Source organism: Amblyomma maculatum, chromosome 1 (genome assembly GCF_055883805.1).
Source record: "Amblyomma maculatum isolate TAMU_Amacu chromosome 1, ASM5588380v1, whole genome shotgun sequence".
Lineage (NCBI taxonomy): Eukaryota > Metazoa > Arthropoda > Arachnida > Ixodida > Ixodidae > Amblyomma > Amblyomma maculatum.
Genome location: NC_139344.1, coordinates 272,655,937 through 272,683,888, shown reverse-complemented (window position 1 = coordinate 272,683,888; position 27,952 = coordinate 272,655,937). Strand labels below are relative to the sequence as shown.

Below are 27,952 nucleotides of genomic sequence, written 5' to 3'. Positions count from 1 at the left end.
GTACTTTTTTATTTAAAACATTGCTCTGTCACCTTTGTGCGACCATTATGCAAATGAATTCGCTAAAACATGCATGCTAGTTGGCCAACCTCATTGGCAACCAACCACAGACCTACCTTCAGCCATGTTTAGTTGCCGAGCATTAAGTGTCGACCAATTCCCTACCATTTGCCGATTTGTGGTTGGCTCCAAGTACTTGGCCAATCTCGTGAGCAGTCGACCACGGCCCTATGTTGGGCCATGTTTGGCTATAGCATTGGGTGACAACTAATTCCCTACCATTTGCCGATAGTTGGTTGCCCCAGGGCCCACCTTAGGCTTGCCAAGAACCGGCTGCTGAGCTCTGCCGAGTTGTTTACCGAAGGTCGGCCAATTTCAGTTGGGGCCCACTGGCAAATCAACTGTGGCCCTATATCAACATACCGACGCCACCTGAAATTGGTCGACAGCCGATGGTAGGTCAACGACTGGGCAGAGCTCAGCAGCCGGTATTCTCGACCCTGGTTGGTTGTCAGTTACGCAGGTTAATAGTTGGCTAGATTCAGTCACCAATCAGCCAATGGAAGGGGATCCGTCTGCATCCAATGCTCGTGCAGCCAAACATGGCCCAAGGTAAAGCCGCGGTTGGCTTCCCACAAGACTGGCCAAGTTGAGCTAGTCACAAGTCGTGTGCAATAGGTGGACTGAGATTAGTAACAAAGTTGACGAGGCTAATATATTGCACCGGCAAAGTACAGTCTTGCAGTGCATGCAGTATAACTGGAGGATACTAAAGCAACACATGAATAGGCCTTGCGAAGGTGCATTCTTGAGAACTAGGATGTGTTTTTAGCGAATGCATAATATCTGCACAAAGACGCACAGCGGACTTTGTAAAATAAAAATAATTAGCAACAGAATCATGCTTTCTTTTACCTCTTATTTTTGCCGTCACAAGCTTAAAATTGACTGAAGTAACCTATCCCGACTAACAGTTGTCACTGGCTCTAAAATAAGGGCCTCATATGTGGGGGATAAGTTAGCTGAATGTTGCTGTTATGCGTGTGCTCAGCATGATGGTGCTTCCTGTTTGGTAGTGTTCCTTTAGTGCGGTGTATCTTGTACGATTGAGATGTTAAAGGGACACTAAAGACACCCAAATATGCTATCAAAATCTAATAAACGGCATTTGGTGACACTGTTGCCACATATCCGGCAGCAAAAAATCGAATAATTGCCGAGATATTGCGATAAGAAGTTGGGGCTTTTTTTTTGTTCCCGCTCGTCGAACTTAAACTGTTGTTGCCTACTACGTAGTAGGGTAGGATGACACACACTGTGACACATGAGCAGTCTCGATTGCTGGCGTGCGGGGGAGTGGAGAATACTTCGCAGGTGCGTGCAGAGTCATGATCTTCATTCGATACGCACTTAGGGTAGGCGCATCTGCTGCTCCGAGCTCGTATTTCAGGTGCCGCAGGCCCAAACCAAACTATCCAAGCATGCACGAAGTGCCTGAGCCGGAACATAACCAAAACTGAAGTGGACGCCTGTAGTGCCGTGTTAGCTGAGAGACTAGCGGCATCTACCGACAAGCGGACGAAATGAGTATATTTTTATATTTGCCTTGCAACATTTATGTTGTCTGTTCGCCGTCATTTACGTGTGATAAGAGCATGTCATTATATTCGAGACAAAACAGACTACCGCATTCAAACGGTCAACGTAATTCACATTTGTCAGCTTCCGGGATCCCTTGTGCGTCACGCGATTTGTAGTTGCGAACCTCGGCCGTTTCGGCTGTGGCGGCGTTACCTGTATTCCTGTTCTTCCTCTTTACTACCTTATAACAGCTCAGTTTTCAGTAAGATTGGCTTTTTTTGTAACCAGGAACTGGCATTCTATCGATGCAAGCCCACTTCATTTTTCTCTTTAGTGTCCCTTTAAGGGCTCTGTCACCATGGAAAAGTGTTATGTGGGCTGTCACACCTGCTTCTTGCAATCCGAGGACATTTCTTCACGTAAGAAGTCAGTGTGCCTTGCCGAATACTGCCAGAAATTAAGCAGTATTGTTGTTTTGTTCAATTTTCTCAATTAAATGACAGGATAATGTCATATCAGCACTACCCATCATCCCATCATACTAATGCTGTCACATGATAAAAGTGACAGCAACATTAGGTGGCGTTACGTACTGCCATCTAAAACTATTCAGGCAACATTTTGTGTTGCTTGGGTAGACAGTGTTTGCAAGGTCGGCCAGTGTAAGGACAATACCTAATGCCAACCTCAGCACAGCCTTTCCAATATAGCTTGGGCCAAGGTTGTCTATCAACGTTGAACCAACATAGGGCCAAAGTCAGTTTTGTGCATGCGTGGTCCTTGCCTAAAGGAGGACCTTTTTTTTCCCTATGCTTACAGGCTTGCCACTGTGCTCCCATATGCTTAGCTGCTTGATGCGTTTGCAAGAGAGACTGGTATGACTTTCTTGCACCGTAACTTGTGTATGTCATGACCTAAATTATGCTATGAAACGGCGGTGACATGGTTAACGCTCATGCTGAGACATAACTTCACGAAGCAAATTGGCCACATCCCTCATGGCATGTTTGCTACGACTGTGATGGCTTTCATTCATTCTGCTTTGGAGCGCTAAGGTCATGAGAGCAGTATTGACAAATATCAATGTTAAAATGTCGTAAGCTTTTTCATTTCAGTTGTAAAAATGCTACCTTTGCACAGAAAAGTTCACTCTAAAGTTATCAAAACATAATTTTGCTTATTTTAATCATACTAAAGAAATCTTGGCATATATTCTTTAACATAAGCAGAGCTGGCCAATTCTGCTGCCTATAAACCAGCACCACTCGAATCTCAATGTAGCACATTGTCATTTTTTAAACAGTGGCATTCTTTATTATATGGCTCCTACTACAAAACTTCATGAAAATGCTCTAAATTAAATTTTTGCCTGCTACAAAGCTTGTTCCAGAATGCACTTGGACACTCCCATTACTGTATTAGATAATGCAATATGTCTGCAAGAATGAAGGCTGGTGCTGTCTAGTAACTGCTCAGGAAAAAATATGGCTCACCCTTGAATGCTATAAGCAAATCAGTATGCACACCAAGCTAGATAAACTATTTGATCACTATACCCCTAACTCTCCACATCATCCATTCGTCTTCTATGCAAAATTTAACTTAACATCCTTTATATATATACTTTATATATATATGTACTCACCTATGGGGCTGAAACGTGGAGGCTAACCAAGAGAGTTCTACTTAAGTTGAGGACAACCCAGAGGGCTATGGAATGAAAAATGGTAGGGGTAACATTAAGAGATAGAAAGTGTGCAGAGTGGGTCAGAGAAATAACTCAAGTTACCGACATTCTAGTGGAAATTAAGAAGAAGAAATGGACATGGGCAGGACATGTAGTGCGAAGAGAGGATAACCGATGGTCGCTGAGGGTAACAAACTGGATTCCAAGGGAAGGAAAGCGTAGCAGGGGGCGGCAGAAAGTTAGGTGGGCGGATGAGATTAAGAAGCTAGCAGGGGTCAAGTGGATGCAGCTAGCACAGAACCGGGTTAAGTGGAGAAATATGGGAGAGGCCTTCGCCCTGCAGTGGGTATAATCAGGCTGATGATGATGATGATATATATACTGGCTAGGGCGTATCTATACTGCCATTGGGCCACACGTTTATATCCCAACTGCCCAGAGCACTACGCCAACCTCTCACTCCCTGTGTGAATGTCTATCAGCCATACAATCACCACATTTCTTTTCCCCATCCTCTATCATGAAGTGCTCGGCTCGTCTCAAACCACCTGGGAGACTAGCTGGTCCTTGTGCGGCAAGCCTGCTGCCAACTCAGTGGCTGAAAAACTGCAAAATAAAGTGTGTTCTCTCTCTCTACTACCTCTTTTTCAGGTATTATTCTCCACCTGGGACCAAAAAGTTTGGTGATGTTAGAGATTTCTTACATACCTCAAACAATTTCAAAATATCACTGAACAGGTACTTCTGTCCCCAACTCACTGCAACCAAAGTCAGGGCGTAGTTGTGCCGAATTGAAACACTTTGCTCCAGAAACAATTCGTCTCAAGTATTCTAGGCCTGTCAAGACGTAGGCACTGTAGAGGTTTTCTAGACAACCAGAAAATATGGACATGTCGTATCTTGCGATCAATGTTGTCCATTCATGCCCACTTCGTACTCTACCCAACTCATAACATGGAAGAGCTGGCACACTGCTGAACTGCACATAAAAGCCAGAGTCATAAAACGAGTAGGAAAGTGCCATTATGGTTTTCACTACCCTAGAAAAACTGGGTACTGAACATAATTCATTCCCTTGCCTAAACACCTTGTCAGATATGCATCTTAGTGAGGCAGCACTACCCAGTTTACTGCGATGGTGCATACATGATGTGAAAACAGCATTTTCATACAGCTAGGAGCATTGTTAAGAAAACTTGGCACTAGTGTGTCATTACATATACACCATGCCAAGAATATGTCATTTTTCCAATGAATAGAATAAGCAAATTGCTGCTCGTGTTTGATTCCGTTGCCTCTGAGCTTCGATTGTTATTTTTTGTCATTGATAAGGGCTAGAAATCATTCAACTTCGCTGACTCTCTTAGCCATGCTGGAAGCTTTTTGATCCCAGAGTTCCCCCTAACTCAACAGCGTCTACATGAGTTTAGACAAGCGGGTCAAGTGAGTTAACCTAGCCCCTGCAATTCATGACTGAAAAAAATGCAAACTGGAAACAAGGACGGAGAACGCCACGGACAACGCCACAGTAGTGCCTGTCCGTGTCGTTCTTTCTCCGTCCTTGTTTCCAGTTTGCACTTTTTTCAGTCATGAAGGTCAACCAAATTGCCCAACTTTCCGTTCTTCTAGCCCCTGGAAGCAAGTTAACTCGACCCGACTGCGTATACATGAACCCGACAACTGGTTTTTTACTCGACAGGCTTACTTGACCTGACTCTGTCGAGCGCTGTGGTACCCATGTTTAAGCAACAGCACTAGAAGACGAAGACAGGAGCAAGAAGGGACACACGACGGCGCTGAACTTACAACAGTTACAACTGAACTTCCGAGTTAGTTGAGTTGTAAGTTCAGCGCCGTCGTGTGTCCCTTCTTGCTCCCGTCTTCGTCCTCTAGCGCTGTCGCTTCAACATAAATGATCACCAACTAGCCTAAACCTCCGTTCTTCTGTGGTACACATACGCGAGAAATGCAAAGCTGACCTTCAGTTATGTGCAACCTCCGCATGACAGTAGTAATGAATATATTGATTCGTTCTGCAGGCTTCGTTCCACGGCGCTGCGGCACTTCTAAACGTAAATCGATGTCAAGGAAACCATGATCCTTATCCATGCCGCAGCCACAATACACAGCAGTACGATGCATTCCCCAAAGCTTAGCCGCTGTTCGAGGGCAGGCAGGCGATATCAAACACGCTAAGTCTAAAAATATAAAATACAACACAACTAAGGTTACAAATAAGCATGGCGCGCTAGCAGTCGTGAATTAGCGATTATACTGACAATTATAAGACCAAAAGCCGAGACAACGAAAGGAAGTTCCGTGCAAACACTACGCGGGTAACCCAAACCAATCAAAGGCTTCACATCCTGAATGGTATAATTCAGCTCGTAGACAAACGCCTTGCAAGACAGGCAAACGTAACTGCCACATTTCCCCCTTTTTCTTTATGAACTGCCTGGGCGACAGTGCTACGGTGCTACGCTGGCAAAGCTGTGACCAACTCAAACTAACCAAAGCGCCAATCGGACTGCCGCCACCACCGCCATGCCACTGTACCCGCGGGCAGCGCAGGACCCGACAGCCAAGCGGCGCCCACTGTTCAACCACCTGGTTACAGTGAACTCTGTAACCTGGTTCAACTTCCACTGGCTCGACCATCCTCAATGGGTTACACCATGGGTTGCACCGTCTGCTCCACAGTCTACGCACTTTCCACTTTCCACTCACCTCTCTCTCCGTCTTTCCCCTAGTCTTTCCGTTCTCGCCAAATCTCGCCGTAAGCGACATTCCAGCGCCACTGCGCGGGGAGCTGAAATCCAGTCTTTCACATCTTGTAATTTATAAAGTTATCGATTGAGAAGATTTTTGTTGGTGAGTGAATACAGTGTTGTTCGCTGTTTACAAGTAGACCACGCGCGCACCAAGAGCTCTTCGTGCAAGCGGCCACTGTTCTGCATTTTCTCGGCCCAAGACGGTCTAGTGGGAGCTGTCACCCTTCCCTCTTCGGTGTTGTGATGAATGAGAACATGCTTTCGGACTGCGATGTTCCGCAGCAAAACGGTGGTCTGCCCAGCAAGCGCGGACGTATTGGTCGCAGAGACTGGCTGTGGGGTCACGTTGCTTGAGATGCTAGCAAGCGGAGTACGCGAAGCGTTGCAGTTGGCGACGGACATGAGCCGCGAGGACTGTGCTCCATTGTAGCGACCGCATCGTAGTGGCCGCGCGCGCGCGCGCTTCCGCGCCCGCCTGTGCTGGTCGGCGTCATGATGGCTTGTCCGAAAGTGATCCTGGCCAAAAGCACGGCGGCTGTCGGCGGCCTGCCTGCTGGCGGACCGCTGGGACAGCCGGCGGCTATGGCATTGCACACATCTGCCTTCTGCCCCATCAACAACATCGACTTGAACAGAGTGGTCGCGCCGCCGCTGTCCAACTACACTATGTCTTATGTGCAGCCCACTTTATTCAGCAGTACACCTAGCTACCCAAGCAAGTACGACGTTTTCCAAGTCCCTGGGGGCACACTTGTGGTCCCAAGAAGCGCAGACCTCACGAGCTACTTGGCACCACCACCTCCGCCGCAGCAACTCTTCTACTCGCCGCTGTCGCTGCAACCGCAACCTTCGCACTATGCATTTTTAAGCAACACCGCTGTCCAGGCGCCGCCGTTGGTGCCGTTCAGCTTGCAGCCTCCTGAACAACCAACATTCCCCTCGTTCGTGAACAACGCTTTTGTGTCTACTGCGAGCTACGCAAGTCCACCAGAACCACTTCCATCATCATATGGTTCAGCGCCTTCGAACGATCTCTTTCTGACCAGTGGTACACACTTGTTACAGCAGTCGGATCCATTCCCCAAAACCTACCCGCTGCTCGAGGGCAAGCAGGAGCCGCTCGAGCAGACCATCTATGCAGCATCAGCAGGAGCGCCTTTTGAGAGCTTCCACAGGGACACCAGCACAAGCCCAGCGCCGTTCTCGACAAGCGGACCTTACACGAGCCCCAAGTCACTGCCGTTCCCCAAGACTGGCCTTCCTGCCCCCCGGCCTATCTTGGCCTGCCCGCGCGCCACAGAGGCCGCTACCCCCGTTGCCCCCGTGCCGTCGCTGCCGGCGACGGGGCTGCTGTCACCGCCTTGTCCGAGACCCTTGCAGAGGCCGTTCGAACCTGATGCCAGGTATTCACTAGGAACTCTTAGGGCAGAACCCGAGCTGCCGCTCTGTCACGGCGAGGAGACGCGACTGTGTTTCGGTTCCCCGCCGCTGTCAGCTTCCTCTTTGTCCAGCTTAGACAACGCCAGTAATGCGGACACTGTCAGAGTTACGCTTACAGATTCGTCAAGCACACTCGAGTTTCCCCCTGTGGAGTTGAAGGTATCTGAAGAGCCCATCGCACCCATCCTTCCAACACCACCTCCAGTGCCAGTTCTCGTGCCCACACCACCACCTTCAACACAGCTGCTAGAACATGTTGACAAAGTGCATGATATCTATGCCTTTGAAACTAACTCAGACGAAGAGAGTGGAGTGCCCAAATTCAAGTTTCAGAAGAGGCATGAGGTGGCAAAATACTGCTATGCAGGCAGTGCTCGCACACAGCCTTTTCGGCGCAGGGGGAGTTATGACATGTTTGACTTCTTGGCATCAGTGCATCGGAAAGCGCCAACATCAGAGCCCCCTTGCAAGGATGAAGAGACAGATGAGTGTGTTCAACGAAGGCGTAGCATCCAGGACAAAGAATTAGCCACAATAATCAGCTTCCACTGCCTCAAAGACAGTGCCAAGGCCACAGTGGGTGTTTATCGTTCATTAATCCATGGACGAGGGCTTTACTCCAAACGGGACATAGATGCCGGAGAAATGGTGATCGAATATGCAGGACAGGTAATTAGGTCAGTGTTGACAGACAAGCGGGAACGGCTGTATGAGAGCAGAGGCATTGGCTGTTATATGTTTCGCATTGATGAGGACCAAGTAGTGGATGCCACAACACATGGCAATGCTGCCCGTTTCATCAATCACTCTTGTGATCCCAACTGTTACTCCAAAGTGATAGCAGTGTTCGGACAGAAACACATCATCATATATGCACTCCGCAAAATCCACAAGGGTGAAGAACTGACTTATGACTACAAGTTTCCAAAGGAAGATGTCAAGATTCCCTGTTCATGTGGTGCCCGCCGTTGCCGCAAGTTCCTCAACTGACCAAGGTGCCTTCTCCCCTGTGACCATTCCTCTTGTATATATAGCTTCCATATGTCAGTAAAATGTTCTACAAACAAACCTAGTAGATGCTTTGTCTGGCTGTGGTGCCATGCGTAAGTATGGTCATGTGCTTAGACCAGAGAACAAGCTTTCTTTTTGGTTTCAGTTAATTTATATGCAGATGCAGCCCCCGACTTTTAGTGTGTGAAAATATGAATTGGGAAAATATTTTGAGAGCTTGCTGGTCCCACAATTTTGATCTAGGACGTTGGAACAAAGCAAGGCAATTATTTTTTGCTTTGTATGTTACACTTTTATTCGGACATTTTATTTTGTATCGTTACTTTCTTTTCGCGCAGAAATGAAGTTGCCACAGGCCGCGATCACATCCTCCAAATGTTTAAGCGGAGCAATGTCTGTTCTTGGTGAAGGAATATACTGTGGTTATGAGCTTGGCGTTAATGCTCTCCAGTTGGCCTAAGCACTGACTGGTGGTGACACGTTTTTCAGGCACTCTGCAGTCCGAAGTTGAGTTGCTCGGATCCTTGCTAACATTTTGACGGCCGCAAGTAACTCTTTCTCTCTCCCGCAGGGAGGAAGAAAAACATTTATTTAAACCCAATAACTGGGCACTGGTGAGTATGAGTAAGTGGTCGCAGCTCTAGCATAGCGCTCTAGCGCTTTAGCATAGAGTAACACACACACACACACATATATATATATATATATATATATATATATATATATATATATATATATATATATATATATATATGTGTGTTACTCTACGGCTCTAGTGGCTCTAGCAGCTCTAGTCCGAAGAACACCGGATCCGGAGCTACCGGAGCGCAACTAGGGACACTAGCGCAACCTACCGCGCGCGCACACGTTATATCCTACCCCGCATCACGCTCCGGTTTAGCGGTGTGTTGTGTAGCACGCCCATCATGTGCCATGGCTGCTGTTGACGATTTGAAAGCAGTCGGTGTTATTGGTAAGTCGTTTCTCAGACAACGTTGTTTCACTTGCGAAGGTGTTCACGGCCCTCTGGAAGTGTCAACTTATGGTCAACTTGCTCTAGCTGTGTCCGATGTAAGGATGGTGCCGTGCTCTCGATGTTTTTCAACTCATACAAGGAGGTTGGCGCGTAATCCGCCGTAGTTTTTTTGTGTGCAATCGTGTTGTTTCCCTTCATTATTTCTTTCACATTTATATTTTTCAGAGAAAGACACTAACAACGATGTACTGTGGACGTGGTCGTATCCGTCGTTCACTTCTCAAGATCGTTCTCTGCTCCTGGCAAAATGCGATCTGGAGAACGATAGCATGTCGAGCGAACGGCCAGTGTGGTTTCGCTACTGTCACCATCACAGGGACTGGTTTTATATGTACCAAACAGAAGTTTTTGACAGCGATAACCTAAGCCGAGTAAGTTGCGAACAGTTGCATTACTCGATGGATATATACGCTGTCTAAACGGGTTTTGCTTTTTTCGTAGGTTAAACTCTTCGTCCTCGTGCTGCACACTAAAGACTTCAGCCCCGACAAATATGAGACGTTATCGAGAATACTTAGCAAAGTGTATTGTAAGACTGCAGACCCCACGGCACTGCTGCGGCTTTTTCTGTCGGTGTCTGTCAAAGGATCATGCACAACTGAAGAGAACGGAACTTTCCTCTTGAGCAACTTTGATCGAAGACGCAGCATGATGCACGTGCCCATCAAAGGTGAGTTCTCTGTGTAGCGCATTCAAGAACAAACACGATTAGTTTTTCTGCCGCAGATATCATAAAGATGTTTGGTCTGGAGACGATTATTATCTACACTGCACTCATTCTGAAAAAGAGAGTGATTGTCTACCATCATAAACTGAACGTTTTGCTCAACTGTGTCAGGTAAGTAGAGCATTCCTGCCCGACTCCGTCAAAAAAGCATGCGCATGTTATGACCTAAAACTTCCACGAGTTGCGCTAAGGCTTGCCGCTTTCTGCGAACCCAAATTTCGGTATGAAACAGGATCTTACGCTTTACGAGCGCGGAAGCAGCTGACAACTATTTTATGGGGCTGATATGTCAGATTTTTTCGTTTTGCTTTGCATATGGTCAAAGTCCATCTTGTCCATATATGTGCTGTATTGCTTGTCTGCATATTGCAAGTTGTTGGAAAGTAAGGTTGGCCTAGCAGTTGTGCAGGTGATATATTTTAATTTTTGTTTTCAAAAGCTATTTGGTGAATATCATCCCTTTTTGTGAAATGGCGGCTTATAAAAGTGGGCGCCAGTATGTTTTTTTTCATACCCTTGTTAAGGATCTGTTAAGTTGTGGTTGGAAAGTTAGATCTTAATGCCTGGATATCTGTAGCAGCCACAAGTCATGTACAGTACACAAGTTCAAAGGCTGACCAAGACAGAATAATTCTGTTTCAATTTTCAGGGCCTTGACTGCTTTGAGCCAGCACAAACCAGAGTGGGAGCACTTTTACCCCTTTATGGAGCTGAGCCCCATTGAAGTGGCAGAGCTTTCCGAGATGACCCATTATTTGGCAGGATTCCGCGATGCCAGCATTGAAGGCCGCTTAGAACTGTATGATGTCTTCGTCAATTTGGCCGCCATTGAAATTACAGTGGCCCCCCACTCAAAAGGTATGCAAAGGCGGTAAGATGGCTCCTTGCTGCACCTAATTTGTCAGATTTTCGTTGCTGTAGTCGTCACATCTGTGAGGTGTTCTATATATTGGTTGTTATTGCTATTCCCATAGATGCCTTCCAGATGAGCAAGATGCACAAGGAAATTGCCATGTTCATGGTGCGGCAGGCAGATAACGATAACTTATCAGACCAAGATGTTGTGCAGGTATGTTTTGTTTGTATGCAGGCACATCATGCACTTGCTCAGGTGTGCCCTGTCGCGATGACGCAGTGGTTAGGGTGCTGAATTGCTGTATCCAAAGATGCAGGATTGAATCCCGGCCGCGGTGGCTGCTCTTCAATGAAGGCGAAAAGCAAAGTGCCCGTGTGCTGTGCACTGTCAGTATACGTTAAAAGGCCCCAGGTGGTCGAAATTATGCGCAGGCATTCGCTATAGCATCCCTCATAGTCAGAGTAGCTTTGGAACTTAAACCCTATAAACCAAACCAGTTTTGTATAATCAGTCTCTAAGCAGGGAAATTGGCGCATGCATTAAAAAAGGATTATTTGATATTGCTGGACCATGAGACATTGTGTAAGAATATGGGCAGGACAGGCACTACTAACACAAAAGAGCCACGGAGCTATCACTGCATGGTCACAATGAAGTTTGAAGGACATGGATATTGTCTGTGGTATTTCTTTATGTGCTTGTTTGCACTCTGTTGTGGCTGTGCACAACATCCAACACTTCTTTCTTAATCTGGCATTTTAGTTCATCATTTTGTCATTTTACATCAAGGCAACACTTGTGCAGGGTAAAATTTTAGCTACTAATATAGCTCAGCTCTGGTTGTTCTGTCTGAAAACATTCTCACCTGCCCAAGTTTGCAAGGTCATGAGCTAAAGTGACAATGTGCTGTTTTATATCTGCACCATGTTATATGCTGGTTTCTACTGCATGGCAGACATAGCACCATGCTTATACTGGTTTTGTTTAGATATTCACTCCGGTAACAAATAGTTGCAGCTTGGTTTGTGAATGCATGCAGCTGCCTGCTAATAATAGACATGTCATCCTTGCAGGACATTGCAGCAAAGACCGAAGAACTGCTGCACAACATGAAGAGCGCTATGGCTCCTGGTGTGAGTGGCAAGCCAGTGGTCAGCTTTGTAAAGCTTCAGGGACTAAAGCTAGCACCTGCCCTGGAAAACTTTTACTGGAATTTGGCAGTGGCTGAAGGACTAGTTGATGCCTAGATAGTACCGAGCAAAAATATAGTGCACAGAATGAAGTACATTTGTTCAGTGTTAAACGTTGAGCAGTGCAAGCTTCTCATATAATGAACATTACAGCAAATTGTTGCTATATGTGCCATAGCAGCAGTTGTACATATGAAAGGTACTGTTTTTACTAGTGTTATTTATTTTTGATCAGCTAGTTAGTAAACAATGTGCTTTCTTTTTGTTGGAGTTGTGCACATATTCTTGTGTAGCACTTCCTGGAACAAAACCTGGGGTGTGCTTATTCTCTTGTAGTTCTTGATAGTGTGAAGCCATGAATTGACCTCATGCTGTACAAAAGCAGTCATGTAAATTCCAAGAGGGAGAGAGAGAAGATGGGGGTAGGAAAAGTGGACACAACTAAAATGTTTTAACCTTTGAGCGACACTGAGACACTAACGCAAAAAACAAAAAACAAAGCAGCATTGAATACTGGGCAAGTTGGTGGTCGTTAGGCATTTTTGCACTGCACAAAGAATGAAAACCAGGGAAGGAACACTAAAACAAATGAAGTGCTGACTATCAACAATTTTTTAGTGAGAACTCGTGCTTAAAAAGGCTTGAAGTGTTGCCTTGCGCAGGTGCTGAAGGCATAAAAAAAAAATCTGAACAAGCCAAACCACACGTGTACATAAACTCATTGCATTGGTAGATTTCCATGAAGATAATCCACCTCTATGTGGTGTAATGGCACCGAAGGTTTAGCAACACGCGAGATGTTCGATGTGGCGATCAAATATGCCTCCACAATTTCCCGGCACACTTCATGTCCGTGTCTAAATACGACACAGTCACGCCCCAAATCCGCTGTGCATACAAATATATTCCTTTCTACAGTCACGACAATGAACTACGAGATTTTAAGAGGCAGCCGAGGTTTCCAACAACCTCTCTCGTGTTCCTTCAGGCGGACATTGAGGCTCCTTCCACTCTGCCCAATAAGCTTTCCCACACGAGACTGGTACTTTATACATGACCCAATGTTGCATGGCACGTACCTGTTGGCACACCTGCCTGGAATGTGCCTCGACTGATACAAATTTCTTCCCGACTGTGGCACACATCTTGCCGACCCTGTTCTTGGCAGTAAAGGCCACCGCTATGCCAAATTGGCCAGCAACTTTTTGAGGCAATGCGAGGTTAGGTGCAATCCTTTTCCTTAGTGCATCGGCATTTTTTGAGGCTTTCCGTCCAACCCCCTTTATTTTCACCAAGAGCCTCTCCAATACGCGGGCCAGGCTCTGTTCGAGAAACCCAGCCTCTATAAGGTTTTCCACCTGTGTGTAGAAGCTGTGTTATGAGACCAAATGTGGGCATGACGTGTTCTGTGACGACCCAAGGCATGAAATGGCTGTGCTATCTTTTACAAGCCTCGAGTGGCCAGAATTGTAGTTCAAAAGGCGCCTCTGCGATCTCTGTGCATATTTCCACCACCTTCTTATTTCACCCTATATTTTTCTTAAAAGAAGATCACATGTGTTGGAAATATGCAATGCGATCGCGAAGCCCCTTTTGAACCATAATTCCAGCCCCACTCTAGGCTTGTAAAAGATAGCATAACCATGTCATGCCTTAGGTCGTCACTGAACAAGTCATGCCCACACTTGGTCTTCGAATGCAGCTTCTATGCACATGTTAAAAAACTTATAGCCTGTGTTTCTTGAATGAAGCCTGGCCTGCCTATTGGAGAGGCTCTTGGTGAAAATAAAGAGGGTTGGATGGAAAGCCCCTAAAAATGCCGAAGCACTAACGAAAAGGATTGCACCTACCCTTAATATACATGGCCTCCCACATCGCCTCAAAAAAGTTGCTGGCAGATTTGGCAAGAGTTGTGCCGCGGTCGGGAAGAAATTTAGATCAGTTGAGGCCCATTCCAGGCAGGTGTGCCAACAGATAGTGCCATGCAACATAGGGTCATGTATGAAGTACCAGTCTCATGTGGGAAAGCTTATTGGGCAGACTGGAAGGTGCCTCAATGTCCGCCTGAAGGAACACGAGAGAGGTTGTTGGAAACCTCGGCTGCCTCTTAAAATCTCGTAGTTCATTGTCGTGACTGTAGAAAGGAATATATTTGTATGCACAGCGGATTTGGGGCGTGACTGTGTCGTATTTAGACACGGACATGAAGTGTGCCGGGAAATTGTGGAGGCATATTTGATCGCCACATCGAACATCTCGCGTGTTGCTAAACCTTCGGTGCCATTACACCACATAGAGGTGGATTATCTTCATGGAAATCTACCAATGCAATGAGTTTATGTACACGTGTGGGTTGGCTTGTTCAGATTTTTTTTTTATGCCTTCAGCACCTGCGCAAGGCAACACTTCAAGCCTTTTTAAGCACGAGTTCTCACTAAAAAATTAACGATAGTCAGAGCTTCATTTGTTTGTGTTTCTTCCCTGGTTTTCTTTGTGCAGTGCAAAAATGCTTTTAAAACAAAAAAACGGCTGCTCCCTATTTTTCACACTTAGCCTGGAATCAATGTATGCACTTCACAAGACTTAATCATGGGATCCATGATTTGCCCTACAGTGTATGCTAAGACAGTTCTAGCAAACAGATTTAAGGCTTAAACTACTCATTTTCTCTACAACTTCCTTAGGAATGCTTGATTTATGTAATGTTCTCTTGATACAGTTTCCTGAAAGGGATAAAAGTGTGCTTACGAAGACCAAATACTCGAGCTGCATTCCCGATATATCTATGTACAAGCAGGGGACTAATATTTTGCATAGGGCATGGCAGTCAGTTCTGCAGTTTGCCAGATGGTGCAGCCTGTCAAATTGGCTCATCTGCTCGCTGCGATGAAAAGTCGCGCCTGCCGCAGAAGACTGCAGTTTTTTGTCTATTACAGAAAATGTAGTCAAGTTCAAGCATGAAATTACATTATCAAGAAACTTCAACTATTGCAAGTTACTTTGTGGTTAGGATTTGAGCCCGATTAGTCTAGTATTTTGCCCAAGAGAATTTTTCAGAACACTGACAAATATGCATCACCCTGTATAAAACCAATCTCATGGTTTTGGTAATCTGCCAGAAAAAAAAAATCTCTCCCTTGTAACAATGAAGCTCTGTGTAATGCAGCCAGATGAGTTTTATTCAGAAGACAACGAAAACAATGCTGCTGAGGTGCTTGTCATCAAAGCATGCGAGTGGATGGTCATCAGCTCTCCTCTCAAACTGTCTCCCCACCCTGCAACAAATCGCATGTGGACGGGGCAATCTGTAATGAAGGACACACCACACTAGCTGCGGGTTCACTTCTAGAGGCTGTCCTTCAAAAATAGTCGACTAGAACACTTCACTGGTGGCTTGAGGGAGTCCATGAAGAACCCGTGAAGGACAGCATGTTGAGAGACCGATCAAGGGCCACATACATGTAACAAGGGTCGAATGCCAATGAGTAGGCCGGGCTGTTGCCTCTGCCAACGTAGTACATCTGCAAAAGACAAAGAACTGTGCTTCAGCAGCAGCAGCAGCACAAGACGGCCTAACAAGTAAATGCTAATCATGCCCGCACAATAAAGTGAATACATTATAAATGGCACACTTTCTTGCACAAAGCAACACACAAAAACTTTTACCACATGGCAGTGTTTCAGGTGAATGTGCCCTTTTCTGCAGTAGATTGCAATGTCCACTTGGTAACAATACACATTAATTTGTGAAGTCAAAATGCATCAAGCACATGCTATGCATGCAAGCATTCTTTATACAAAAAGTGCATTTCAAAGTAAAAAAAAATGAGGGCGGTCACTTAGATTAAAAAAATCTACAATACCCCCCCCCCCCCCTCCCCCCATATATTTTGACGAGACAAGAGCAAGAAAGAGATTTTATTTGGCAAATGCGTTTACAGTGCACTTGAAGTTCAAACTGGCGAAGTCATTCCGACATCCATTACTGCTGCCAAACAGCTGACACACACAAAAAAGGCAAAGTGGCCCACGATGCCCGTAAAACCTGTCGAGAAATAGCCCCAAATTCTACGTCCACGCAACACTACACGTTATCACAGCCACTTTCAGCCGGCATTTGGTGTTCTGTGCCGCCTGCTGTCGTAACATAGAAACATAAGGAGCTGGAGGTCGTGCCGTGGATGTGCACCACCTTGGGACTCCCGGTAGCTCTGGCTTGAGCAAAGCGCGTTGGTAGCCCTGTCTACGCACTCTTCCTAGCAAGGAATAGGGTGCTTAGTTTTGCATGCCAACATTTTCTTTCTTCTTTTTTTTTGTTTTTGCAAATTTAAGGGGGGGGGGGGGGTTGCTTAGAGATGAAAATACGAAGTTTAGAGCAAGGGAAGGAAGAGAGAAAGCAGTTCTCCTTGATGAAAATTTTGTGCAAGGAAACTGGGCCAACCTTTACTTTTTTTTCAAATAAAAAAATTCCCCTCTTCCCCAAACATATGCACACACACCCAGTATCTGCAAGAGCAAGGTGAAATTTAGAATTGTTCCTCCTTAGACAAGAAATTTTTTCTAAACAGTTAATTGGAATGAAACATATTAATCTGAGAGTGAGCGATGAGGGGCTAGTTGGTATGACATGATTACCAAACGAGCAGGGGACAAGACACCGGAGAGAAGCAAACAGGAAGAGCTCGCCCCGTTTGCTTCTCTCCTGTGTCTTGTCTCCTGCTCAGTTTTATGTTTGGTGATCTCGTTAATCTGTCTCTGCCTCTGCAGTTAGAGCGCTCTACTGCCGATTTCAGGGGCGTGGGCTCAATCCCTGCCACGGCAGCCACTTTTTGGTGAAGGCAGCAAATCAACTGTGCACCATGCAATGTCAGTGCACGCTAAAGGAAGAGGGCCCACTATGGTGACGCACACTCGGCTACTGAACTGGACTGCCCTGGTCTGAACCAGACTGTGGTAGCCGTGCTTTGATGGAGGAAAAACGCAAAAGGCCTCCATGTGCTGTGCTATGTCAGCGTACGTTAAAGATCCCTAGGTCGTTGAAATTATTCCGTAGCCTTCCACTATTTATGGTGTACCTCTTCCTTCTTTCACTCCCACCTTCCTTCTCTTACAGTGCGGTTCAGGTGTCCACTGAGATGTGTGAAGGATACTGTGCCTTTCCTATAAACAAACGTTTTTACACTAAAGGACTCCAGGTGGTTAAAATTTGCCAAGCCCTCCACTATGGCATCCCTCATAGCCTGAGTCACTCTGAGATGTTAAATGCATAAACGAAGCTAAACAAGCTAATCTGTGGCAACTTTTAGAAGTGACTTCACCACACACCTGCAGTGCACTACTAAGAGCAAACCATTGCTTTGAATGTTTTGTCACGTGAAAAGATAATATAAAAAAAAAAAATGCCTATATACACTTCATTTCCGCTTGCTTGTTCTTTAAACTGGCACAACAGATATTGGCATAACTGCATAGTGCTTGCCTACGTCTGCTTAACAATTTATAATTGAATTTCTTCCTCAATGTCATTTTTGATGTGTAGTTGATGTTTAGGTCACGTGAGGTATGAGAAAAAATTGAAGCATAACTGCTGATACACTGTTATCATTCCACCATCTGAAGGAGGGCAAGGCATATAGGATAAGGCAAGCACTCTACAAAGAATAGACACTGTTCCAGTAAGATGTGTTGTCGGCCTAGTTGGTGCAGAACTTCAGACATCTGTCTTGTGTGTTTTTTCGCGCTACTATAAGGTGTCTGAAATAGACACTGTGCACTTACAAAAACTAGTGTTAAGTGTAAATGAAACTATGTATCAGAGACTATATTGCAGTTTTTTTTTTTTCCTTGTCTCGCATGACCTATACAGCAGCTAAACATTACAGCAATAATTCAGTTGAAACACAAACCAAAACTGCATAGAGGAAAAAATCGCACCGCAGTAGCCAGTCTTTTGGTGCACAGCTACAATGTTAGCAGAAAGTTTTCACGATATCAAAATGCAGTAAATACCTGTGGTTAGATTATTAAGCACAATCAATCTCAGGTAGTAAACAGTCATCAGCTCCATAACATAATGCAGTGCTTTGCTTAATGGGGTCCGCCAGTTTACCACTTTAAAACGACAGAACACCGCACTTTAAGTGTCCAACTTTTTTCTTCGGCGCAATAGAGACCTTCCTATCTCCAGTGGCAGATTCTGTAGTGGTTTTGTCAGGAATGCTGAAACATTTTACCGAGAATTTTTCGATCTGTCCATGCACACAATTTTATTTAATCTGATGCTGGAAACCTCGAGTAGCAACTGAGATGACGACTGCACATTGACAAAAGTGATGTACCAAAAACTATTATAAATTTAGACATTTTTAGTACAAAGTAGCATCCGTTATAGGCAGAGGAATGTATGCCTCATTGACCTAGTGGGCCATGGTCACCACTTCATCAGAGGAATTCAAAGCACTGACACTATCTAGTGACAAATGGTAAAAGCAAATCATAAGCGATGCTAAAGGAGGCTGGTTTTTGCTGATGGGTACCCTGGAGGAAGTGCAATATATAGAACAAGGCAAGCACTCTACAAAGAACAGACATTGTGCACTTACGAAAACTAGTGACATTTTCCAGAGATGTACCAATACTGGTAATTAGTACAACATTTTGCCGCAAGAGCCCACTTCAGTCGTTTGCTTGCAAATTTCAGTGCTAAATTAAAATTATAAATCTTTGTTTCTTGAATATTGTAGTGCTCATTCTATACAATACGAGACAATAATTTTCACTTGCACCATAATCCCATTATATATTTTGGTTGGTGTTCTGCTGACAAGCAAGAGGATGCAAACTACATGCTGTGAAGTGGCTAGACATGCTCATAAATGCTCATTTCTGCTTGCTTTAAGGCAGAAAGCCAGTCTTGGCAAACAAAAGTAATGATGAAATCTTGAAAGTGCATGTACTGTTGTGGTTCCAAATATATCATTTAATTATACGCAAAAAAAGTCGCGCTGCACTTCCGTAATATGTAACTTTCTGCCGTAGGAAACTTCTTAAATTGCATGCCATTGGTTGTTCGTGAGGTCAAGGAATACAATAAGGGTACAATTATCATCCTGCATATCATAGGAGTTGAGCTATGCAGTTTGAAGTTGCCACTTTAGAATTGAGTCCTCCCCAGTACTATGGGAGCAGTTAGGGATAAGGGTGGATGGAGAATACCTCAGTAATCTGCGATTCGCTGATAACATTGCCTTGCTATTTAACTCAGGGGATGAACTGCAAAGTATGATTACCTAGACAGGGAAAGTAGAAAGGTAGGCTTGAAAATCAATACGAAGAAGACTAAGGTAATGTTCAACAGCCTAGGGAAAGAACAGCAGTTTGCAATAAGTAGCGAAACCCTGGAAGTGGTAGCCAAATATGCATAGTTAGGACAGTAATAACCGCAGATCCGGACCATGAAAGGGAAGTAAAGCAGCGCATGGAGCGCATTTGGCAAGTACTCACAGATTATGACTAGCAGCTTACTAGTATCACTCAAGAGGACGGTATAGACCAGCACCGTGTTTACAAACAAAGGGGGCACTCACGGCGTTGCAGCCGACGGGGCTTGAAAAATAGGGTTAGCGCCCATAGGAATACATGGAAGCAAAATATTTCTAAGCAGTTTTTTAATTTCACAAGACACCTATGATGTCCTTATTCGGTGCAGAATAACCGTGAACATCCTAGAACAGATCGTGAAAGTATGAAATCTCATTACGGAGGCGAAGTATTTTTTAAACACGGCGAAACGTAAGGCGGTGCAAGTTAGGAGGGCGACCCATAAAAACACAAGTAAACGCAACTTACCGCAACATTTTTCTCATTTCGCAGAGCACCAGAAGTGGCGGCCGGTTGTTAAACATTGGCCATCACTTTGAAGAAGTATGCTGCATCATTGCGGAGGCGGTCTACTTTTAAAACTCCGCAAATAATCTATGTTGTGAATCCGGACAACCCCAAAATGTTCATGTAGTGAAACACGCAGTTTTGTTTACAGTCTAATATGCTGCCGCATGGAGTAAGTTAGCTTGATAATACTGTCCCTCAAGTGATACATCCTAGACAGAGTTACATTTAAAAGGCAGTTGTGAAACGCCATACGACAATACGGACCGAACGAGAGTCGCGCATTGCAGCAAACGACAGCGCAGCTGGCGATATCCACCGCGGCCGCCTCCAGCTCCGGAGCATCTGCTAGCGACAGCACCGGTGGTGCATTTTCGTCTGCAACTGTGCGCGGTCAGTTTATCATGCTGTGAACGGTCCCACAAGTCGTCAGACTTGCAGTACTTGCAAGGGAATGTAGTGTGCTATGCAACATGACGTCGGGGCGTGATGCAAGGCGTTCACCAAAAAATGAGAAGGGTTCAACGCTGCTGAACAGAGTAAAATGTAGCGGTAAGTTGTGTTTACATGTGCTTCTATGACCGCCCTCCCAACTCGCACCCGCACACGTTTCGTGGTATTTTAAAAATACTTCGCCTCGTTAATGAGATTTCATACTTTCGTGATCTGTTCTAGGATGTTCATGGTTGCTCTGTACCGAATAACGAGATCATAGGTGCGCCGTGAAATTGGAAAATTGCTTCAAAATTTTTCAGGTCCATGTATTCCTATGGGCGCTAAGCCTAGTTTTCACCCCCAACCGGCTCAACCTGGCAACAGAAGCGCCACCGCATCGCGCTTACGTCACAGATCGGTGTTGGTCTATATAACAGTTGCATCTTACCTGTACTCACTTATGGAGCTGAAATGTGGACTAATGAAACGGGTACTACTTCAGCTGAGGACAACGCAGAGAGCTACTGAACGAAAAATGGTAGGTGTAATATTGAGAAATAGGAAGTGTGCAGAAAGGGTCAGAGAAAATGACATTCTAGTGGAAATCGAGAAGAAATGGACATTGGCAGGGCATGTAAGGCGAAGAAAGGACAATTGATGGCCGCAAAGGGTAACAAATTGTATTCCAAGGGAAGAAAAGCATAGCAGCGGGAGGCAGAAAGTCAGGTGTGCAGAAAAGGTTAAGGAGTTCACAGGGGTCAGATGGATGCAACTAGCGCAGGACAGGGTTAGTTGGAGTATAATATGGGAGAGGCCTTTGCCCGGCAGCGGGTATAATCTGTCCGAGATTATTATGGCTTTAGAAATGGGGGGGAAAGCTCGTATTGCTGTCTTAGTGACAACTTCAAAATGCTATAAATCAACAGCTATGATAGGCAGAATGATCATTTCACCCTTGTTGCATTCTTAATTTTGGAGATACCAATGGCATGCAAATTCTATGCAGCAAAAGGTTTGCGAAAAGGTACACAACCTAATAAAGTGCAGAATGACTTGCTTTACATAATATTAGATTACATACTTGGAACCAGCATGCAAAAATATGTGCTCCCTAAACATTCCATTAATGTGACTTCATTACTCAAAAAGTTTTAAGACCATTTTCCCCGTTAAGGATTCTATGCATACGACAGTTATGCAATGGCAAAAAAAAAAATGTATATACATATATAGTGTGTATTAGCAACTATCGGCACATGCCATTCACATGCCATACCACCTCATGAAGCAGTACCAGATGTTATCTCGCAATGAAACGAGCTAATGTGCTTTTGCTGCTTTTTGCACATGCTAAAATAGGATACAATTTAGCAGACATGGTTCCACTCTCTACTAAACCTACTACCAGGATAAATAATGCAAAGGAAACACAGTAAAATCTCGTTAATTTTACCCTCTGTCAATTTGGAAATCTGGATAATTCAAACTAGGAGCATGGTCCTGGATGACGCCTATATAAGTGGAGTCAGATGCTCGTTCCAAACATGGATGGGCTTACACTGGTTAATTCGGATGGGGGTTCACATTAAAGCATGGCCCTGGAAGCCAGTGATCATCTAAAAAAGACATGCCGAACCTGAATTTCACAGAACAGTGGTGCCCGTGGATCTAATGCGGCATTCACACAGTGGGGGGGAGGATATGGGGCACTGTCGGCCGGCAGGACCCCTTTCGACACTCTAGCATTCATTCACACGGACAGTGGAGTACGAGGGATGTCACTGTTGCCAAAACACAGGTGTTCAGTGTGCGTCACGGACAACGCATCTAAGCCCCCTGCCTTGTTCCTTCTTTGCAGCCGGGTTCAGTGTGCCTTGTTGCAACTTGGTATTCAGGTAATGTGGATGGGGCAGAGAAGGGACGAGGAAGCCGGAGACGGGTTTACGGTGCAGCAGTGAGGAAATATTTTATAAAATATCACATCACTTCCACGTCAAAATAAGGGCATAGAGACAAGGTAGGCGTTAAAGCCACGACAGTAACTTACTACAGAACTCACACCCTCGCTCTTTCTTCCCTTATCCATAGGACCCTAGACGTGGAGTGCGGTTACTTCACAAATGAAATCAAATCAAAGTATTTTATCTCGCTCAATATTAAAACGAACGAGAAAGAACAAAAGGCTGGTAGTCGCAGCTTGAAAAACTCCTTGTGCCCATGTTTCACATGGCGACTGGGTTTGGGCATTTGCGGGGTAGTACAAATTTAGTTGTTTGTATACAAAAAGCAATAGTATATTAGAACAGAATAATTACATACCGCACATTTCAAGTACATTTTACGAATCATGCACGCACTGAATTTGGCAGGAAAGAAAATGATACATGAAAATTGCTGCAAAAACAAAAGTTGAGTGCGAAACAACAGACATAAAAATGCCAAGAAAAATGTTATGTCAGAGAGGTAAGGTATCACAGCTAATTATTTTGCATGTTTTTCTAAGCTCTTGCTATGTTCCGCCAGAATGTTTATTTTATTTCTTTATTTATAGGTACTGCGATCTGGTACAGATCATAGCAGGGTGGGAAAAACAAAGAAATACAAGCATATAAACGCACTCAAATTCATAAAATTTGCAGGCACTTTTCAAACATTAGTAAAGAACTTTGAGTTACAGTCTCACTATTAAGTTTATTCCATTCCGTAATTGTCCTCGGAAAGAAAGAATATTTAAAACAGTTATTTCGCGCGTTCACAGGGGTTATTGTTAGTGCATGCCTTTGTCTCGTATTATAACCTGAAGAGTAAGTAATATAATTGGAAGTGTTAATATTATATTGACCTTTTACGAGCTGGAAAAGAAACTTTAATCGGCAGATACGATTGCGCTCAGTCACAGAAGGTAATCCACTACGCTTCACAAGCTCGCTGACAGACGCACGGCCATATGAATTAAATACAAACCTAACGACCTTATGCTGTATGCGCTCAAGTTTATGAATGTTAGTTAAGGTGAAAGGGTCCCATATAATTACGGCATATTCTAACAGTGGACGGATGAGGGAGTTGTAAGCTAATAGGCGGACACTGGACGGAGATGACTTCAGTGAGCGCCTCAAGAAAAAAAGTTTGCGCAGTGAATTAGCTACAACCGCATCTATGTGTTTTGTCCATGAAAGGTTGTTAGTAATCCATAAGCCCAAATATTTATATTCTGTTACCTCCAATAATGATGTGTTGTTAGTACCGTACACAAAATGAAGAGGACTTTTCTTGTGTGTAATTCTCATTGTAATGTTCAGTCATTTCGGAAAATTGCACCACAACAATTGCATATAATTAGTGGTGTCGCAGAGTGGAAAGGATCAAACGTGGTTTTTTCACTGCATAAGCAGGCGTGTATCAAAGTAAACGGAACATTTTTAAGCATACAGTCAATGTTATCTAAAAGAGCAGTTTTGTACATGCGTAAAAGTCTCAAGATGTGTAAAGTCGCTGACATGGCGAAGGCAAGTTTATCAAAGTATGCATCAGTGTGCACGTGTGATAGAGTGTTAGCAATCATTTGCACAATGCTTTTTGTCACAAATATTCCGACTACAGTCGAACCCGGATAATGAAAATTTTGGTTATATCAAAGTCGGGGAATATCCCCTTGAAAGGGAAGTAAAGCAGATGAAAGCAGATGATATATGAAAGCTGTGTCATATATCGAACTCCAATTTCACCGGTCGTTCAATATATCGAACTCCGCACCACGCATTGGAAGGTGCGCCTTCCCCAAACACGACTGCATCACCCTCGGCCTTTTGCCACATAGTTTTCAAGCCACTTGCGGAATGAGAGAGAACTGTGCGGTGGCGGGTCTAGAGCAGTGCCGCACCCTTCCCCCAAAGGAGCGCGCATCTGCGGTGATCATTTGCCGCGCACCAGCACATGACGTTTGCAAGCCACGTGCGTGAAGTAACGAGAGGGAACCAATTTGGCAATGGCTGGTACGAAGCAGACGCAGCCAATGCAGCCGTTGTGTTCGGGAGAGGGGAAACAACGCGATAGAGCGAAGTGCGAGGGTGTGCCCATTCTTCTGCTGAGCTTTCTCTGTCTGCCCTTCCTCTCTCTTTCCCGGTCTTTGTTCGCAACAGCATGCACTACGTATACACCGAAAAGCCAGCTCAGCCCGTGGCAGACAGAACGTCGGATGCTTTCTGCAGTGTGTGTTGTGAACCCTCTGTGCGGGGCGGGTGACGTGCGATGCGCGCGTCTTGCGTTGTCGTGCGGCACAGCTTAAGCTATGGCATCTGTGGCCGTTAAACAACATTTTTTTGTGTGTGAGAGTCGTCCATCTTTTTTGCCATGCCGAACGTGCGGCGTAGCGTAAGCTATGGTGGCTGCGGACGTTAAAAAGCTGCATTTGTTTTTGTAAGAGTCGTACATCCTCGCATCCATGAATCAGTGAAAGCACGCAGCTATCACACTTTTCAATGATTTTGTGGCAGTGGGCTCTGCCCGCCCCAAACGCGGCGTGATAAATCAAACCACCGCAGGAGCTAACATGAAAAATATAGTCAGGAGATAAACACGCCATGACGTTATCGCTGCGCAGCATCTTAGCACGCTGCCAATAACCCCTTTAGGCAGCAATTAAATTTTCTGAAAGGAAAACAAATTTTTTTTTGTACCATGCATGATCAGTAGGCCAGACAGAATTCATCATCATCATCAGCCTGACTACACCCACTGCAGGGCGAAGGTCTCTCCCATATTTCTCCACTTAGCCCGGTTCTGTGCCAGCTGCATCCACTTGACCCCTGCGAACTTCTTAACCTCATCCGCCCACCTAACTTTCTGCCGTCCCCTGCTACGCTTTCCTTCCCTTTGGAATCCAGTTTGTTACCCTAAGCGGCCATCGGTTATCCTGTCTTCGCACTACATGTCCTGCCCATGCCCATTTCTTCTTCTTAATTTCCACCAGAACGTCGGTAACGAGTTATTTCTCTGACCCACTCTGCACGCTTCCTATCTCTTAATGTTACCCCTACCAAGATACTTTGTTGGGCGAGTTGGTACTTATTCATTATTGATATAAACAGCGCGAACACGAAAACAAGGGACAAGAAACAAGAAAGCCACAGTACATGCGCTGTACTGTGGCATTCTTGTTTCTTGTCCCTTGTTTTCGTGTTCGCGCTGTTTATATCAATAATGAATAAGTACCCCTACCATTTTTCGTTCCATAGCCCTCTGGGTTGTCCTCAACTTAAGTAGAACTCTCTTGGTTAGCCTCCACGTTTCAGCACCATAGGTGAGTACAGGTAAGATGAAACTGTTGTATACTTTCCTCTTGAGCGATACCGGTAAGCTGCTAGTCATAATCTGAGAGTGCTTGACAAATGCGCTCCATCCCAATCTTATTCTTCGTTATTTCCTTTTCATGGTCTGGATCTGCGGTTACTACCTGTCCTAAGTAGACATATTCGCCTACTACTTCCAGTACTTCGCTACCTATTGTAAAATGCTGTTCCTTCCCGAGGCTGTTGAACATTACCTTAGCCTTCTGCATATTGATTTTCAAGCCTACTTTTCTACTTTTCCTGTCTAGGTCATCAATCATTATTTGCAGTTCATCCCCTGAGTTGCTAAGCAAGGCAATGTCATCAGCAAATCGCAAATTACCGAGGTATTCTCCATCTACCCTTATCCCTAACTGCTCCCATTCCAAGTCTCTGAATACTTCCTCTAAGCAAGCTGTGAATAGTACTGGGGAGATTGTGTCTCCTTGCCTAACACCTCTCTTTATGGGAATTTTGTTACAATCTTTATGCAGAACTATGGTTGCTGTGCAGCCAGTATATATATCTTCCAGGACTTTTACGTACGGCTCGTCTACCCCCCGATTTCGCAATGCCTGCATCACCGCCGAGGTTTCAATTGAGTCAAATGCTTTTTCGTAATCAATGAATGCTATGTATAAGGGCTGGTTATATTCCGAGCATTTTTCTATCACCTGATTGATGGTATGGATATGATCGATAGTAGAGTACCGTTTCCGAAAACCTGCTTGATCCTTTGCTTGATTGCAGTCTAAGGTTGTCCTGATTCTATTAACGATTACCTTAGTAAATACCTTGTACGTAACGGACAGTAAGCTGATTGGTCTGTAATTTTTAAGGTCCTTAGAGTCTCCTTTCTTATGAATGAGGATAATGTTTGCATTCTTCCATGGTTCCGGTACCGTCGATGACACCAGGCACTGCGTATAAAGGGTGGCCAGTTTTTCTAGCTAGATATCCCCCCCCCCCCCGTCCTTTAACAAATCTGTAGTTATCTGATCCTCTCCAGCTGATTTCCCCCTTTTCATAGTTTCTAATGCTTTCTTGACCTTGTCCTTCGTCACTGGTGGAGCATCTGACTGTTTTTCCCTACCGCCAATCTCGTTACGGTCCTGACTACTTTGGCTACTGTAGAGATTTGTATAGAACTCCTCGGCTACTTAGACTATCTTGTCCATATTCATGATGACATTGCCCGCCTTGTCCCTTATCGCATACATCTGATTTTTGCCTATGCCCAGTTTCTTCTTTACCGTTTTTCCCCATTCTTTACAGCATGCTCAATTGTCTCCATGTTATACTTCCTTATATCGGCCACCTTGCGCTTATTGATTAGCTTTAATATTTCGGCCAATTCGATCTGGTCTGTTGGCTTGGAAGCTTTCATACTCTGGCGTTTCTTAATCAAATCTTTCGTCTCCTTAGACAGCTTACCGGTATCCTCTCTAACTATCCTACCGCCTACTTCTACTGCACCCTCAGCAATGATATCCCTGAAATTATTGTCAATTGCTTGTAGGGTAATGTCGCCATCCTCGGTTAGAGCTGAATACCTATTCTGTAGAGAGATCCTGAACTCTTCTGCCCTCCCCCTCACCGCTAATTCGTTGATGGGTTTCTTTCTTACTAATCTGTTACGTTCCTTCTTCAGATTTAGGCTAATTCGGCATCTCACCATTCTGTGGTCACTGCATCGCACTTTCCAGATTACCTCTACATCTTGCACAATGGCGGGGGTTGAACACATTATGAAGTCAATTTCATTTTTAGTCTCCCCGTTAGGACTTTTCCATGTCCATTTCCGGTTCTTCCATTTGCTGAAGAAGGCATTCATGATTCTTAAGTTATTGCGCTCTGCAAACTCAACTAGTAGCTCTCCCCTGCTATTCCTAGAACCAATGCCATAGTCACCTACTGCCTGGTCTCCTGCCTGCTTTTTCCCTACCTTGGCATTGAAGTCGCCCATTAGTACAGTATACTGCGTCTTTACCTTCGCGTTGC

At 44.9% G+C, this 27,952-nt stretch overlaps 3 protein-coding genes across 5 annotated transcripts in view; 2 read left to right on the top strand and 1 right to left on the bottom strand.

Moving 5' to 3' along the window:
• Positions 1 to 6,024: 6,024 nt before the first annotated feature.
• Positions 6,025 to 8,547, top strand: LOC146206539 (uncharacterized). The gene has a single exon (XM_084591273.1). It carries the CDS (start codon positions 6,532 to 6,534, stop codon positions 8,467 to 8,469), a length of 1,938 nt encoding a protein of 645 aa, XP_084447399.1. The 5' UTR covers positions 6,025 to 6,531; the 3' UTR covers positions 8,470 to 8,547.
• Positions 8,548 to 9,305: 758 nt separating this feature from the next.
• On the top strand, positions 9,306 to 12,569 carry LOC146206538 (DENN domain-containing protein 10-like). Of its 2 annotated transcripts, none has more exons than XM_084591271.1 (7): positions 9,306 to 9,463; positions 9,692 to 9,897; positions 9,968 to 10,196; positions 10,253 to 10,364; positions 10,903 to 11,111; positions 11,228 to 11,322; positions 12,183 to 12,569. In XM_084591271.1, exons 1-7 carry the CDS (start codon positions 9,424 to 9,426, stop codon positions 12,354 to 12,356), a joined length of 1,065 nt encoding a protein of 354 aa, XP_084447397.1. In that variant the 5' UTR covers positions 9,306 to 9,423; the 3' UTR covers positions 12,357 to 12,569. The 2 variants fall into 2 exon arrangements, with proteins under 2 accessions (XP_084447397.1, XP_084447398.1); XM_084591272.1 differs by having other exon boundaries at positions 10,903 to 11,124; positions 12,183 to 12,318.
• A 2,888-nt stretch (positions 12,570 to 15,457) lies between these two features.
• LOC146206537 (F-box/WD repeat-containing protein 4) overlaps positions 15,458 to 27,952 on the bottom strand; it is a 28,099-nt gene continuing 15,604 nt past the window's right edge. For both annotated transcript variants that reach the window (XM_084591269.1, XM_084591268.1), the window contains one exon: positions 15,458 to 15,820. In XM_084591269.1, the coding sequence (XP_084447395.1) occupies positions 15,683 to 15,820 (138 nt within the window). In that variant the 3' untranslated portion in view covers positions 15,458 to 15,682. The remainder of the gene's footprint in view (positions 15,821 to 27,952) is intronic.

Bases quoted from the DNA above. Each gene is read 5' to 3' on its own strand.
- LOC146206539 (XM_084591273.1), top strand. From the start codon at position 6,532: ATGATGGCTTGTCCGAAAGTGATCCTGGCCAAAAGCACGGCGGCTGTC.
- LOC146206538 (XM_084591271.1), top strand. From the start codon at position 9,424: ATGGCTGCTGTTGACGATTTGAAAGCAGTCGGTGTTATTG. The intron at 9,464-9,691 runs GTAAGTCGTTTC...TATATTTTTCAG, and splicing joins GAAAGCAGTCGGTGTTATTG to AGAAAGACACTAACAACGAT. The intron at 10,197-10,252 runs GTGAGTTCTCTG...TTTCTGCCGCAG, and splicing joins GATGCACGTGCCCATCAAAG to ATATCATAAAGATGTTTGGT.